At 36.7% G+C, this 16,784-nt stretch overlaps 1 protein-coding gene across 3 annotated transcripts in view; it reads right to left on the reverse strand.

Annotated features, from left to right (window-relative positions):
- Window positions 1-352: 352 nt before the first annotated feature.
- The window catches only part of LOC127635281 (cyclin-Y-like), an 82,371-nt gene continuing 65,939 nt past the window's right edge, over window positions 353-16,784 (reverse strand). For all 3 annotated transcript variants that reach the window (XM_052115191.1, XM_052115192.1, XM_052115190.1), the window contains 3 exons: window positions 13,411-13,577; window positions 8,782-8,944; window positions 353-5,404 (listed from right to left, as the gene is read on the reverse strand). In XM_052115191.1, coding sequence (XP_051971151.1) covers window positions 5,288-5,404; window positions 8,782-8,944; window positions 13,411-13,577 — 447 coding nt within the window. In that variant the 3' untranslated portion in view covers window positions 353-5,287. The remainder of the gene's footprint in view (window positions 5,405-8,781; window positions 8,945-13,410; window positions 13,578-16,784) is intronic.

A 16,784-nucleotide genomic window follows, 5' to 3' on the forward strand; every position in this document is an offset into this window, starting at 1 on the left:
AGTACCTACCAAAAGTGGTCCAAGGAAGGACAACATTATCTGAAGCTCCTGACCCATATTTGCATGATTTGATACATTACACTGCTGCCACACAACTGGCTGATTAGATAATCGCATGAATTTGTATAAAAAAATAGGGGTACCTAATAAAGTGGCTGGTGTGTGTGTGTGTGTGTGTGTGTATATATATATATATATATATATAGTGAAAATCAACATTAAGACACAAATGCTGTTAATTAAGCTTAAATTGTACAGAACACAGAATATTCCTTTAATTCCTAATCTTGCATAAATCTGTGGTAAAACATCAATTAAAAAAAACAATTCAAATCACAATTTTTATTGCAACTTTTATGTTTATTCTTTTGGTGGTTTCTAAACATTGCTTCTGAACTGGGAGCATCGATTAAAATCATAGTTTGAGAACAAAGACTGCATGCGACCATTTTAGCCTCCAGGTCCTGGGGTGAAGACCGCAGGCAACTGGGTTCACTTAGTTTAACAGGAAGTAGAATGAAACTAATATACGGAGAAGATAAAATTCAGCCTCTGGAACGCTGAAAACAGATACAGAGGAAGGGTTTGAAACAAACGACCATAACAACAATGTATTATTCATAATAACAGCCATACAACCAGTGAAAACAACAGCAGTTTTCTCTTTTTTCTTACAGGAAACCACTTACAGTATAAATGTTTTGAAAGAGTTGAATTTGTAATTTCCTAGAAATCGCAATCAAAATGAGAAAGATTACAGATAGAGACAAAGAGCAAGAAAGATATTAAATAAGAAACAAAACACTGTGCAGAGGTAGAGTTCAGTGCACACGGCTAAAACACGCCTACTGCCGCCTATCACTGTAAGACTTGAGTTTACAACACCTTGTATCAAACACTGGGCTGCATCCTCACACGCTCACATTAAATAAATAGAATCATACAATCTTCAAATGCCTTTTATAAGTCTTCATATCTGTCTCCCGTTTCCTTCAAAAGACACTTTTTTTTACTTACATGAGTTCAAACAGTTTACAACACACTATTTCAATGTGCAAAGGGAGTTTAATGCATCGCCATTTCCAAAGGCCAGATCTTTATTGAAATTTGGTAAAACTTCCTTTATCTAGGAAGGAAACCAAAACCAAACACATTGCCCAGTATCATGGCTGTCATCATAATCAAGTTGCGCTCAAGTAACCTGGACATCAGTGCTTAGAAATGACATTTAGCATGAAGATTAAGCCCATTTTTTTAGGACCATTAAGATTTTTAGACAATTAAGCAAGCACTCTTCCAATTCTCACTACTGTAATGCAGAAAAACAAGATCTGATTTAAATTATAACACATTTATGCATCATGATAGTATTTTTTGTACTGCCTTTAATTGATGCTGATTTTAATAAAACACATATTAAAGTAAAAACATAATGCATTACAGTAGAGAATAATAATAATAATAATAAAAGACACATTACATTAATGTGAATTCGGACAGAAATGAGCTTAATTGTCATGAAATCATACAATGCAAAAATGAACTTTGTATGAAATGTGTGACCTTTTTATGTGTTTATACAAAGTGTGCACTACATTTACATTAAACTGTCTCTGGAGTTCACGTTAAGACATTTTTGGGGCATTGGAGATAAAATAATTTATATATTTAAAACAACTTTCAGATTATAATCAATAGAGGAGTTAGACTGTTTGACATTGATGGGCATTGTGATGTCATCTGTTGCAAAAAGTGAAAAATGGATTTTTTCATTAGTGCTAAAAAGTAACAATAAAAGCTAAACTATTGCAGTTACATTCATGGCAACATAACCGTGTGAAATTGCTTTACATCACATTTGTGGTGAGAAAAAAAAAAGCTTTAACTCAAATGGAAATTCAATTGATGACAAAAGAAAAACAGTTTATCATGACAGTGCTTAAAAACAAGTGTCAGATTTCAGAACATTTACATAATCCTGATCAAAAAAGGCTTTCTTCCTAGCCAAATATATATATATATATTGTTTTTCAGATTTGAAACCATCGTTGTCTAAAGAATTTAGGATTTAACAAAAGTAAATACTGGTCACATAAAAATATCTCAGGACCAATTTTCTTTCAGTAGGATTATGTACAATATACAAAAAAATAAAGTTCTAATTCTTTATTCTAAATGTGTTTCTGAGCAAAGTTTCTAACATATGTATCAGAAATCAATTCAACACTTGCTGATTTTTTGAATTGGGAAGAACCGATTTTAGAATTAAATTTGATACAATTTAGTTGGTATGAGAATGGAAGATAAAACGGTTCGTTTTCATATTCTACAGTATATCTAAGGCCATATTCCCGCTTAATGCAGGTACCGCAGGAGAAGTACATGGCAGTGGATACAGCAGGATTTCCTCTCCCACTCAAAGTCAATTCAGTCTCTACAGTCTGACACATCATAATTGACAAGCAAAATAAAGCAGTCTGTCCAACCATTAATACCAGTGGCACGATTAGGACGAATCTCATGAAACCCATCAAAAACACGTCCGGACACATTTCACCCAGAAATAAAAAATCCAATAGGTTTTTATTATTATCATTAAATAAACTGAATGACATTGGCACACTCCCCACCAAAAATGTCATTACCGTAACGTGGAAAGAAATTACATTTCTATTTCTAAAATGTGAAAAAAAAAGTAGTATTTTTACTGATTTTAATTCATATAATGACTGATAGTTTTTATAAAAATACATGCATTTAGTAATTTGTATTACTTTAATACAGTAAAGAAAATAAGCAATACTGTAATTAGAACATAATTAGAATAATGGAGAATAAAAATGGCAAGGAAGCACATTTTTCTGCACAATTGAATTTACTGTAATGTGAATTGGATGGTTATTTTCTTTTTAAACTTTTAATTTTCTTTTTAAACTTTTGTTCGGCGGGTGACTGACTGGTGAGAGGTGGTGCTTTGCTGCTGTCCGGGACGCATCAGGACACTGTTTTAAACCTCAAATGTGATGTGGTTTTTGGCTACATCTATATTGCACCTCTTTTACAACTATATTTAGCGCTGACCTTTGGGATCGGATCATTCGAAACTCATCTTATCACCAGCTGTAAAAAGAGTCTTAAAATGACTGCAGCCAGAGCTATTGAACGCCATTTATGGCGGAAGTCCCATCCACAATCATTTCCCCAGTAAAACACCCAGGACAAAGGTGGGTAGTTATTGTATAACTGTAATACAGTAAAAGAAAATACTGCACTGGAGTCATTAATAATAATAATAATTATAACAGACAAAACAAAAACAAACAAACAACCAAACATAAAACCAAACAAATAGTTTTCATGCAAAATATAATTTATTATTTGTTTTTTTGCTTATTTGTTGATTACATAAGGTGACATTTGACCCAGATATGTTTTTTTGAAGGTTTCCTGAGATTCATCCATTAGCCTCACCTTTAGTAACAAAGATTGGGAACATTAGAATACTTCTACACACTTATTGTGACTAAACAATCTGAAACTCTGACTCATAACATGATGGATGTTTCAGATCAATGTAAATAATGTAAAAAACAGTGCATGTATTGCTTTGAGAAGTCGAATGGGAGTGACACAGCACTTGTCCATCTAAGTCATTAGATAAAGCAAGGGGAGCGATGGGAATAAAATAAGCCAGTTAAAAGAGTGCGCAGGTTATACATGTTCATGGTCATTGAGAATGGAATGGAATCAGTGGCGTAAATGGATCTTGCGGGCCCCAGTGCAAAGAAATTGTCGGGCCCTCTCCTTGGGGGGCCTTGGTAGTTTTGAATCACCCTTTCTCACCACAGACGGCTTATGACTTGCAAAGGCCCCGGGGCCAATTTTTGTTTTCATGGCCAAAAGTTGTTGACGAGGGTTCGTTTTCATTGTTGATGGGTTTTCAAGCGGTGGGATTGCCAAACTGGATCACGCAACCTTAACGCACTTTAATAGGAAATCGCTCAAGGAAGTTCACGTGAAAACCCCTGGACCACCGCTTGTATTTCTTTTAGTAAATCTCCATCTGCAAAGTAACTTCCGTTACTCTTAGCTAATAACACTCAACAGCACGGTCTTTATAATGTATTACAAAGTGGAAAAAATAAGAGTAAAAAACAAATACAAATAAAGAATTCGTGGTGCGAATGTTTTCCCATGAACAAGCATTGTTAAAAACTAATTTTACAATAATAAACCATCATTAAGGATGTTTTTAATTTATAATAAGTCTTAAATGAGATCACAAAACATTAAATAACAGTATGTATATCTACAGTGGTAATTCTGTTGTTTGATCACATCACAGTCATTTGGTTTGGACAGAAATATTACATTGGTCCCACAAAGTATTTGGACACTGAAGTCACACTTATAAATGACTGAATGTCAATGAATTAAATACAAAGTATGTATGTAAATAATGTGTGGCATCTGCAAACAAATGCTGCTAGAGCTTTTCCCAGAACTAAATCGAAGTATCGAAACCATTTTAGCGATTCATTTTAACCAACTGCTTTCAAGTTTATTTTAGCGGATGTATGAAGTCGACTTGCCTAAAGTTCACACAGGTGTCCTAGCAGAGTTGAAGCTCAGCACATTATCTCCAGTGTGGACATATTCAATCTATGAAAACCAAAAAAAGTCCAAAAACTTTTGACTTAATTTTGAATATTCTGAAAATAAAATAAAATAAATCTAAAATAAGCTTCAATAAAATAAATCCCACTTTGTTTGATAGTTTGTTATATAAATGCAAAACATTTGAATGTTTTAAGTGTGACTTAAGAGTCTAACTACTTTTTTGGGGCCACTGTGTCTAGGAAACATCTTGAGCTTTTTGGCTGTTAGGATACATTTATGTGCGCACATAAAAATGTTCTGAGAAACCTGTGTGAATACTTCCTCACCTATAATGGCAAACACATATGACACAAAGCTGATGGAATGCTGTTCCTGTCATTGGGCATCACTTGGAGTTTCTCCATCATTTATATCCTTTCATCCATGTCCTCCAGTTAATCTGAACTGCAGCAGCAGTGTCCTCCTCTTTGTCCTCTAAGCCAAAGCTTTGAAAGTTATCTTTGTGTGGGTCTTGTCTTGTATATACAGCAGCCTTACGACCAGTAAGGACACTCTTCTGAACAAAAGCCTCTGGCTCAAGAGTGTTGTGGAGGTACTAAAGCACATGTGTCCTCTTAGAGAACGCTTCTTCTCTGTCTCTGGCAAGAGTCCGCAATGTCCACTTTTATTAGGATATGATGGCGGGGGACCATCTGACCACAGTCAGGTTATCTGCACTTACTGAGCGCTTCTTGGCTGCTTTTCTCAAGTCTTTATATTTGTCGTCGCAAAGCCTGGAGATCGCCTGGGAAAAACATGAGAAGGGGAGGATAAATATTTATTTCGATACAAACCCCTTTGTTCCCTTGAGTTTTAAGGGAATGTGTAAGGGTGCCTACACAGTAGAGAACACTTTAATGTAGTGTTTCATGGATAGGAACACACAAGATTAGTTTTGACGGTGTGGAAAGAGCCGGGTCAGTTTGAACTCAAGGAGGAATATTGCAAATTGGATTTTGGAGAGCACAACTGGATCTGCCTCTTTGACATTATTATGGGTTAATGAATACAGGTATGTCAGACTGCATTGCAGGAAAAGTTGAAAAGTTCTTAAATGTTCTCAACGCTCATGTTTTTCCTTGTGTTATGTCCTTGTAATACACCATCCCTATAAAAATCAACGTGTTTGCAACATTCTCTGACACAACATAAACTCTAATTTGTGGGTGACCTAATCCCCGAAAGTCAGAAATTTGCTATTCACGGATAACCTTGTTGTGAAAGTGAACGGTTTTAAACATCAAACTATCCATTTTATTTTAGTAAAAAATGACGTACACTATTCTATACTGAAGTGAAAATCAGCCAATTCTTCCCTAACTCCAGGTGTCCCGCAAGGATCTGTCCTCGGCCCTCTTCTATTCATACTCTACATTGTTATTTGTGGTCACTAGCAATGCCAAGTTCATTGGTCCTATTCCCAGGAAACACACAAACTGATGAAATTTGTACTTCAAATGCACTGCAAATTGATTTTGATGGGTGTCTTCAAAATGTTTAAATGGTAATGGTCAGAGAGCAGGGTGGTCAATGGCCGATATAATATGATACTAATGATAACAAATGAGACATCAAATTGTATCAAATTTAACACAATATTTACTCAAAACTCACTAAAAACATTAAAGATCAAAACAAAATTGTATCTGCTGAAAAGGCCGATGGTAGGACAAACAAATTAGGGTTATCCCATTAATTGGCCTGGTAGAGATATTGCTCTAACTGTTATTATCTGCTGAGGGTTAATAATGTCATTAGTAATATACACAGAACTAGCTAGATTCACATTTGTACAGCTGGACATATCACACAGAGAACGTGGGGTAAAGCTGTATTTCCTAAAGAAAGAACCAAGTTGCTTGGCAGAAAATTGGCAAAAGTACCAGAATTAGAGGTAGGAAAAATAAAAAAATTCTTCCTTCATAAACCTGCATTTAGAAAATTGATGAGAGTAATATTTAGATATTAGATAATAAAGTAAACACTTTTAAAAAGCAAACTTTACATTATATTTCTAGTGATCGACCGATATGGGTTTTTGTAATTGCCGATGCCGATATCCAGAGAGCTGGATGGCTGATTCAATGCCGATATATCACACCATTTAATATGGTATATAACAAAGATAAAATTGTTAAAAAATTTATAAACTCTTATTTAGCTCTTATTTATTTACTCAATATCACACAAAACTTAAACTTTCTAAAAAATGATCTAAAAAATGAATATTGTATTATAAATGGTATAACAGTTTCTTCTGATTTCTGTTTAGTCATCAAATTTTTGTCATTTGTTTGCACATGATAATATAGGAAGAATAATCAGCCTCTGTGATACAGTATATCGGTTGACCACTGTCTATTTCTATTCAAAAGTACACATCACTCAATGCTCCTTTTACACACGGTGTCCCCCAAGGTTCAGTCCTCAGTCCTTTGCTTTTCATAAATCAACATTATTATTTTTGGCCAGTAGCAATGCCAAGTTCATGGGTCTGACTCCCATGAAACGAATCAACTGATAAAATGTGTTCCTTGAATGCGCTGCAAGTCACTTTGGATAAAAGTGTCTGCCAAATGCTTAAATGTAAATTGGTCATAGAAAACAGGGTGGATGAAGGCCAATATAATGCCTTTACAAAATAATACATAACTTCCAGGAATATTCCAGGTTCAAAACAAGTTAAGATCAATCTGAAGCACTTGTGGCATACTACTGATCACCACAAAAAATTTTTTGTCTCGTCCTTCCTTTTCTTTAAAATAAATCAAACTCGGATCCAGTGAGGCACTTACAATGAAAGTGAATGGGGGCCAATTTTTGAACATTAGAATACTAACTTTTCAAAAGTATAGACACAAGACATAATGAGTGTGTAATCAAGATTTTAGAGTGATAAAATCACTTACTAATCTTTTCTGTGTAACGTTATAGCCAATTTTACAACTTTGTTGCCATGACGATGTAATGTCAACAACCCATAAAATGACAAAAACGTACAATTTAAACAACTTTACAGCTCAAATAATACATTTTAATACATAATACATAGAGTGTTAACAGAAGAATTAATGCAAGTGCTGTTATAAAATTATAAGCTTCACATTTCTGACTTTAAAACCCTCCAAAAATTGGCCCCATTCACTTTCATTGTAAGTGCCTCACTGTAAAATCTATTTTTTTAAGGAAAGGAGGGATGAGTCTAAATACATTTTTCGTGGTAATCAACATTATGCCACAAATGCTGTCGATTGAGCTCAACTTGCCTTGAACCCAGAATATTCCTTTAATGATGACAAATGAGACGTAAATATATATTCGGAATCCAAATGAATCCAGTCATATTTTAAACCATATGTACTCAAAACTCAAAAAGGTAACTTCAATGTTAAGGCTAGAGAGTTTGTGGCCATTATTTTGAGATGACAGCTGACTGCGTAGGAGTGTGAAAAGAGGAACAGCAATGTTGGTCCTCTGTTGTGGTTGCAGCATGAAATAAATGGATCAAATGGAGACACAGAGACCCCCTCCCACAGACCACTGTTACACCACCAGTGCACACACACAAACAACTGAACAAACATCATTATAGGCCTGGTCTTGTCAGGACTATAATTGTCTAGCATCAAGGCTGAATGTTGGCAAAATAGACACATGGGAATTCAGACAAGGTAATTATTCAGCCCTGCTGCTAAACAGTATTCCAACATAACATGCCACGAAATTACCTGTGTGTGTATGTGTGTGTGTGTTCCTCACAATTTACCAGAACACTACTAGTTCCAACAACCAACTAGTTCATTAGTGAGGTTGATGGCAGCAGAGTGAAGTAAAAACTGATGCACTAGATTAAAATGGTTTTCTTGTTTCTTTGGAATTATCTGTCAATGTTAAAAAATATAAAAATATGTTTTTGGCTAATGCATACCCTGTTGCTTCCTTAAGACATATTAGTCGACTACTGGTTAAGGCAACCCACTAATCAATTTGGAAAATATGCAGTTCTGCACATTTGTAGGCTGTCGATAGAGGATATATCGGTTTTACCGATTAATCTGTGCCGATAGTTGTTTTTTGGAACTATAAAACGTGAGTTTATCTGGATTGGTATCGACCCCTCACCTCCAGTTTCTGGGCCTTGTCTCTGCTGAGAGGCTCCAGGGGGAAGTTGATGTTGTTCGCCTCCGAGAGTGAACGCAAGTCGAAGTAATACTTGGCGTAGACGCTGGATGGAACGTTGATATTGAATTGTAGAAGCTCTAGAAACTGCCGCTCCAACTCGTTCCTGATAGTAGAGCAACAAAGAAAAGGTCATTAGATTTGCATATGTTCATTCTGACATTTGTCAGTGGGCGGCAATAAGAGAAAATAAACTCTTGACAGTTTTGATAATTGAGAACACTCATTTTCAGCATGCTTAAAGGAATAGTTCACCAAGAATACATTTTCAGTCATCATTTATTCACCCTCATGTTGTGGGGACAGGCCACGCTTTTCCATATAATGAAAGTGAATGGGGACTGGGACTATCAGGTTCAGGGCGGACTGGGAAGATAAATCATCCCTGGGATTTTACATAGCAACTGGCCCAAATGTTGTCCTTTTCTGCATATCGCGGCGCCGTTTTGTGGTCCATTCTGCATAACGTGTCGGCTCGTTTTAGCTTATCGCGGCTGACCCACCGGCCCGCTCGGTTCTCCTGATGGCCAGTCTGCCCCTGATCGGCCCCAAAGTGCGTCGGCCCACCGGGAAAATGCCCGGTATGTCAGATTACCAGTCCAGCCCTGGTCAGGCTCCAGAATGACAAGAAAGCACCATCAAAGTAGAACAGTATAACTTGTACACTATATGTTAAGTCTTCTGAAGCCATAGAACAGCTGTGTCCCTTTGGTGCCTTTTTGTTTTTGTTGTCATTTTGGAACTTGACTGCCCCAGTTCCCATTCACATTCACTAAATGGAAGAGCGACCAGGACATTCTTAAAAATGTATCCTATTGTGCTTCATTGTAAAAATGTATGTGGAAAAACACAGGGGGAAGTAAATGATGCCCTCATTTTCATTTTTGGATGAGCTATCCCTTTAAATGCTGACAATAAATGAACAAAGAAACAAAGAATATGAAAAGACAATGTGTTTTAATTTTAAGCCATGATCCTGACAAGAAACATATGACTAGTCTTGATCATCCTTTCTTGTTAAAAATCGTCTTTCTTACGCCCCCAAATCTCTCACCTCGTATTAAAGTCCTCACAGTTCAAAATAAATAGACAACCTATTGTCACACCAACCACGTAATTATTCCCACTCATGCAGAAAACAACCAGACAGATGCATTCTCTGACAACATAATAACAACAAACTACCACATAAACACACTCTCTGGTCCTCCTCTCTTCTGTGGTACACTCAGAGGACAATTTGTCTGTCACCTTTGTCACTGGAGACTTTAAAGTAACTGTGTATGCAGCAGGGGTCGAGAGGGCACACAAGACAACATGTTGAAAGGATCAGATATCCCTCTTAACATTTCTTTGGCCAATTTCACAGGTCTTGTTTCCATGACGATTTGATAAATGCAACATCATGTTCTTATGGTAATACATTACGCTGCATGTTGGGAAAGCATTATAAATATTCATCCTATAGATACTGAGTGAGCACCTTAGAAAAGCCAACACTGTTTAGTGTAGTAAACTTTACATTACATGGAGGGCACAAACTGGGTGAATCCACTCATATTTTTGCATTGTGATATTATTTTCATGACAATGAAATATCTGGACAAATAAAATATTATGACATTAGTGGAGGGAAATTAGTTTAATTTTCATGAAAATAATGTCACATTACAAAAAAAAAAACAAACAAAAAAAAAATATATATATATACAGTGAGGAAAATAAGTATTTGAACACCCTGCTATTTTGCAAGTTCTCCCACTTGGAAATCATGGAGGGGTCTGAAATTGTCATCGTAGGTGCATGTCCACTGTGAGAGACATAATCTAAAAAAAAAAATCCAGAAATCACAATATATGATTTTTTAACTATTTATTTGTATGATACAGCTGCAAATAAGTATTTGAACACCTGAGAAAATCAATGTTAATATTTGGTACAGTAGCCTTTGTTTGCAATTACAGAGGTCAAACGTTTCCTGTAGTTTTTCACCAGGTTTGCACACACTGCAGGAGGGATTATGGCCCACTCCTCCACACAGATCTTCTCTAGATCAGTCAGGTTTCTGGGCTGTCGCTGAGAAACACGGAGTTTGAGCTCCCTCCAAAGATTCTCTATTGGGTTTAGGTCTGGAGACTGGCTAGGCCACGCCAGAACCTTGATATGCTTCTTACAGAGCCACTCCTTGGTTATCCTGGCTGTGTGCTTTGGGTCATTGTCATGTTGGAAGACCAAGCCTCGACCCATCTTCAATGCTCTAACTGAGGGAAGGAGGTTGTTCCCCAAAATCTCGCAATACATGGCCCCGGTCATCCTCTCCTTAATACAGTGCAGTCAGCCCTGTCCCATGTGCAGAAAAACACCCCCAAAGCATGATGCTACCACCCCCATGCTTCACAGTAGGGATGGTGTTCTTGGGATGGTACTCATCATTCTTCTTCCTCCAAACACGGTTAGTGGAATTATGACCAAAAAGGTCTATTTTGGTCTCATCTGACCACATGACTTTCTCCCATGACTCCTCTGGATCATCCAAATGGTCATTGGCAAACTTAAGACGGGATCTTGACATGTGCTGGTTTAAGCAGGGGAACCTTCCGTGCCATGCATGATTTCAAACCATGACGTCTTAGTGTATTACCAACAGTAACCTTGGAAACGGTGGTCCCAGCTCTTTTCAGGTCATTGACCAGCTCCTCCCGTGTAGTTCTGGGCTGATTTCTCACCTTTCTTAGGATCATTGAGACCCCACGAGGTGAGATCTTGCATGGAGCCCCAGTCCGAGGGAGATTGACAGTCATGTTTAGCTTCTTCCATATTCTAATGATTGCTCCAACAGTGGACCTTTTTTCACCAAGCTGCTTGGCAATTTCCCCGTAGCCCTTTCCAGCCTTGTGGAGGTGTACAATTTTGTCTCTAGTGTCTTTGGACAGCTCTTTGGTCTTGGCCATGTTAGTAGTTGGATTCTTACTGATTGTATGGGGTGGACAGGTGTCTTTATGCAGCTAACGACCTCAAACAGGTGCATCTAATTTAGGATAATAAATGGAGTGGAGGTGGACATTTTAAAGGCAGACTAACAGGTCTTTGAGGGTCAGAATTCTAGCTGATAGACAGGTGTTCAAATACTTATTTGCAGCTGTATCATACAAATAAATAGTTAAAAAATCATACATTGTGATTTCTGGATTTTTTTTTTTTAGATTATGTCTCTCACAGTGGACATGCACCTACGATGACAATTTCAGACCCCTCCATGATTTCCAAGTGGGAGAACTTGCAAAATAGCAGGGTGTTCAAATACTTATTTTCCTCACTGTGTATATATATATATTTTTTTTCAAGCAAAAAATGATTACTTATTTGTTTCTTTTAACTTGCATATGTTATAATATGCATGACCCAGACATGCAAAAAAATTATAAAAATTATCGCATTTCCAAAACTACTGTAACTGTAAATTTATGTATACATCATGAAATAATTTTTTGTGTTGATATTTTTTTTTTAAATATTACAGTAAATAAAAAAAAAAATAAGAAATAAATGCATAATTAAAAATTATTTTATTGTTTTAATTAGAACTACAAATAAACTCAAACATACAGATACATATTATAAATGGGAATGTTGGTGAAAAATCTGTTAATTTTGATAAAAATAATATATTAGTTAAACTTAAAATATTAGTTTTCTGTTTGAAAATTATTCTTTTTTGTTGGGAATGTTGTGGCATTCACTCAAGCTCGGACACAATGCAAACTGACTATTTTCTAGAGGTGTTATGATCCATTGATGTCATTGATGCAACACATAAACATCGATGTATCTTTTTTAAGATGCACATTTATTTGGACACTAATGTCAGCCACGTCCGTATGCATTTCTGTCAGGTGATGCATCAACATTATGATATTCAGCTCGTTTAATAAGCGCTAAATATGCTTCTCAAGTGGGACACAGATGTGCACGGAGTGATTGAAGACTGAAGTTGAGCTTTGCTCTATCTGTGCGTGCGCGACAATGTGGTTGCAATAGTGTCAGAATAGCACAGAGCCAATCACATGCGGCATTAAATCGGGCTTCCCTCGATATTGTGGCCCATTCGACGCATTTGAATTCTACATGAGAAATTAACATTTTAAAGCACTAAGGAGCAATTTAACCATCTCAAATGACTAAACAGCACCTGATATTCTGAACAGCGCTGACGAGGGAAAGAGAAAATCAGTTACAAGACTTTTCATATCAACACCTGCACTAATATCACAGTAAACTGGAACAGAATTTTTCAATACAACTGTGGAAGATGTAGCCAAGAACAAACACGGATAGCACATCCTGTCATAGGTATCCTGGATTGACTTTGACAAATTATCACTGAAGGGAGGCTTTGTGATTTTCACGTGATCTCTTCCGACTGGAAAAAATCATCCGGGAGCTTGCACGACTGACAAAAATAGCACCAACTATTTACATTCATTTTATCATTTTTTTACATTTGAATTATTCTCGCACTGAAAGTTTGGTAGGATTAATAAATCCAAGTATCAGATCTGTACACACACTCACATGTCTTCGACGGTGATGTCTTTGAGGATCTGGCAGTAGTCAACGTTCCACACAGCCTGGTCATCCCACACCTTTGACGCCAACAGGATGGCACCCAACACAATCCTCTTCCAGTTAGCAGGAGAGATGTCAATCTCTGCATATGTTAATAATCTCTCCAGATACACCTGAGAGAGACATGAAGAGAGAGTGCTTTAAACACTTTAGATGGAATACCACAGACATTATCATAAATGAGAGTTGTTTTTTAGTGTGTGACTTAACATAAATACAGTAACGTAAAAAGTGCTGGAACTTTTATTGTCAATCTATAACATATCGCTTTAAAGTTTAATATTAGATCACTAAGGAGGCTTTTTATCAGATTATAAAAGTTCAGAACAAGTCAGCTGTAAAGAGACCATTGTTTGTTTTCTGATTCTGGTGTCTGAACCACAAAACACTGCAAACATGCAATTGCTGCATTCTGATACGCAGGTCAGGGGGGTGTTCATGCCGAAAGACAAACAAACGTGCACACATACAGTACACTGACTTACAGTCAACCTGAACCATGAACAGTGCAATCTAAAGTATTAACAAGATTGTGATGTTTTCTTAGAAAACGTGAGTGGTGCTTGCTAAGGTGTTCTAAGAAGTCACTACACAGTTGCTAAATGGTTATTATTGGCCCAAAAGGGCCCACCCCAAGTTTTCATGATATTCTGGTTCCTAGGTATTGCTTGCTTTCCTCCTTTAATGTAAGTCTATGGGACTTTAGATCATACAAGCTAACAGTCTGTTGGACTAACAGTCTAAAGCCCTATTCGGACAGGACTAGTTTTATGTGACGACATAAGGGAAATGTGTGTTTTACAGACATAATTTGTGATTTAATCCTGTCTGAATCTGACAAGTCTGTGTTTTTCCTCACACAACTTCTGTGAAAACTCCAGAGCAAACTCATCTGAAAAATATAATCCTGTCCGAATGTGAATGTCTAAGATTGCTGATATTGGATTATCACAACGCTTCAATTCATATATTTTGACCTACATGAACTACAGTTAAGATCGCCCTTATGCGCACCAATCTTCTGCCTGCTGAGTTTTGGATATACACTAGTGGCCAAAAGTTTGGAATAATGTACAGATTTTGCTGTTTGGGAAGGAAATTGGTACTGTAATTCACCAAAGTGGCATTCAACTGATCACAAAGTATAGTCAGAACATTACTGATGTAAAAAACAGCACCATCACTATTTGAAAAAAAAAAAAAAAAGTCATTTTGTATCAAATCTAGACAGGCCCCATTTCCAGCAGCATTCACTCAAACACTGTATCCTTGAGTAATCATGCTAAATTGATCATTTGGTACTAGAAAATCACGTGCCATTATATCAAACACAATTGAAAGCTATCTGATTCATTAAATGAAGCTTAACATTGTCTTTGTGTTTGTTTTTGAGTTGCCACAGTATGTAATAGACTGGCATGTCTTAAGGTCAATATTAGGTCAAAAATGGCAAAAAAGAAACAGCTTTCTCTAGAAACTCATCAGTCAATCATTGTTTTGAGGAATGATACAATGCTTGAAATTGCCAAAAATTGAAGATTTCATACAAAGGTGTAACTACAGTCTTCAAAGACAAAAGACAACTGGCTCTAACAAGGACAGAACGAGATGTGGAAGACCAGATGTACAACTAAACAAGAGGATAAGTACATCAGAGACTCTAGTTTGAGAAATAGACACCTCACATGTCCTCAGCTGACAGCTTCATTGAATTCTACCCGCTCAACACCAGTTTCATGTACAACAGTAAAGAGAAGACTCAGGGGTGCAGGACTTATGGGAAGAATTGCAAAGAAAAAGCCACTTTTGAAACAGAAAATACAAAAAGAAAAGATTAGAGGGGGCAAAGAAACACAGACATTGGACAACAGATAATTGGAAAAGAGTGTTATGGATCTAAACCCCATTGAGTTTTGTGGGATCAGCTAGACTGTAAGGTGTGTGAGAAGTGTCCAACAAGACAACCACATCTATGGCAAGTGTAAGTACCAATAAAAGTACCAATTTCTTTCCATAAGAGCAAAATATATACATTATTCAAAACCCCACAAAAAATAGGAAAATAAAATCACATAATTCAATAATTAATTATTTAAAATGTATTAACAAATTATATAAGTAATTTTAAATTTAAACAGTTAAAATTAAAAAGATAGTTAATATTATCTCCTAAATTAATTCAATGTGTTCATCCTTCTAGAAAACAGACACTCCAACTCTGTAATTAACAAAGATTTTAGTCCCTTCTGAATCGGTACATGAAATCACAGACATAGGGTGATAGTATTTGTAACTCAAAATTAATTTAGAAAACTAATCCCATCCGTATAGAGGTTAAGAAAACTCAAAACGGTAGAAAAATGTTACAGACAGAAATGAAATGGAGTCAAATCATTTGATCTGCTGAAAACACCACACATACAAATTAACAAGGGTACTTAGTGGGAGCCTGGGTAGCTCAGCAAGAATTGACGCTGACTATTACCCCTGTAGAGGCGAGTTCGAATCCAGGGTGTGCTGAGTGACCCTAGCCAGGTCTCTTAAGGAACCAAATTGGCCCGGTTGCTAGGGAGGGGACAGTCACATGGGGTAACCTCCTCGTGGTCACGATTAGTGGTTCTCGCTCTCAATGGGTCACATGGTAAGTTGTGCATGGAGAGTAGCATGAGTCTCCACATGCTGTGAGTCTCTGCGGTGTCATGCACGACGAGTCACGTGATAAGATGCGCAGATTGACAGTCTCATAAGCGGAGGCAACTGAGACTTGTCCTCCCGGATTGAGGTGAGTAACCGCGCCACCACGAGGACCTACTAAGTAAAGGGAATTGGGCATTCCAAATTGGGAGAAGTGGATATAAAAAACAAACCAAAAAAAACAAAAGTAATTAGAAATGAAATAACTGTGCCCGACAGATCGGTTCTTTCAAATTTGGCCATTTTTATAATTTCCTCCCATTTCCAAACTGCTTAGACACTGATTATTGCAGTTCTGACTGTAAGTGTTCACTAAACGTACCATGAAAACACTGGACAACAAAGCAAAACTAATGGTCTAAAAAACTAAAGAAAGACAATTCATCAAAAATATGTGCCATTAACACATTTACTCTGGAGAAAAAACTAAAATGTTGTAACAATTTCAGAGAAAAAAAAACTATTGGTTATTTGATAGAGTGGAAAGTTAGTTGAGTGAAGTAGATTCCCAAAGCACCTCATGAGGATCTCTTCACCATGTGCAATGACTCATAGTTTCCCTTCAATAATGAACGCACCAGTGACAGGATTAAACCGGCATCTCTCCACCTGTTGCCCCCTGCAGG

Source organism: Xyrauchen texanus, chromosome 42, assembly GCF_025860055.1.
Source record: "Xyrauchen texanus isolate HMW12.3.18 chromosome 42, RBS_HiC_50CHRs, whole genome shotgun sequence".
Lineage (NCBI taxonomy): Eukaryota > Metazoa > Chordata > Actinopteri > Cypriniformes > Catostomidae > Xyrauchen > Xyrauchen texanus.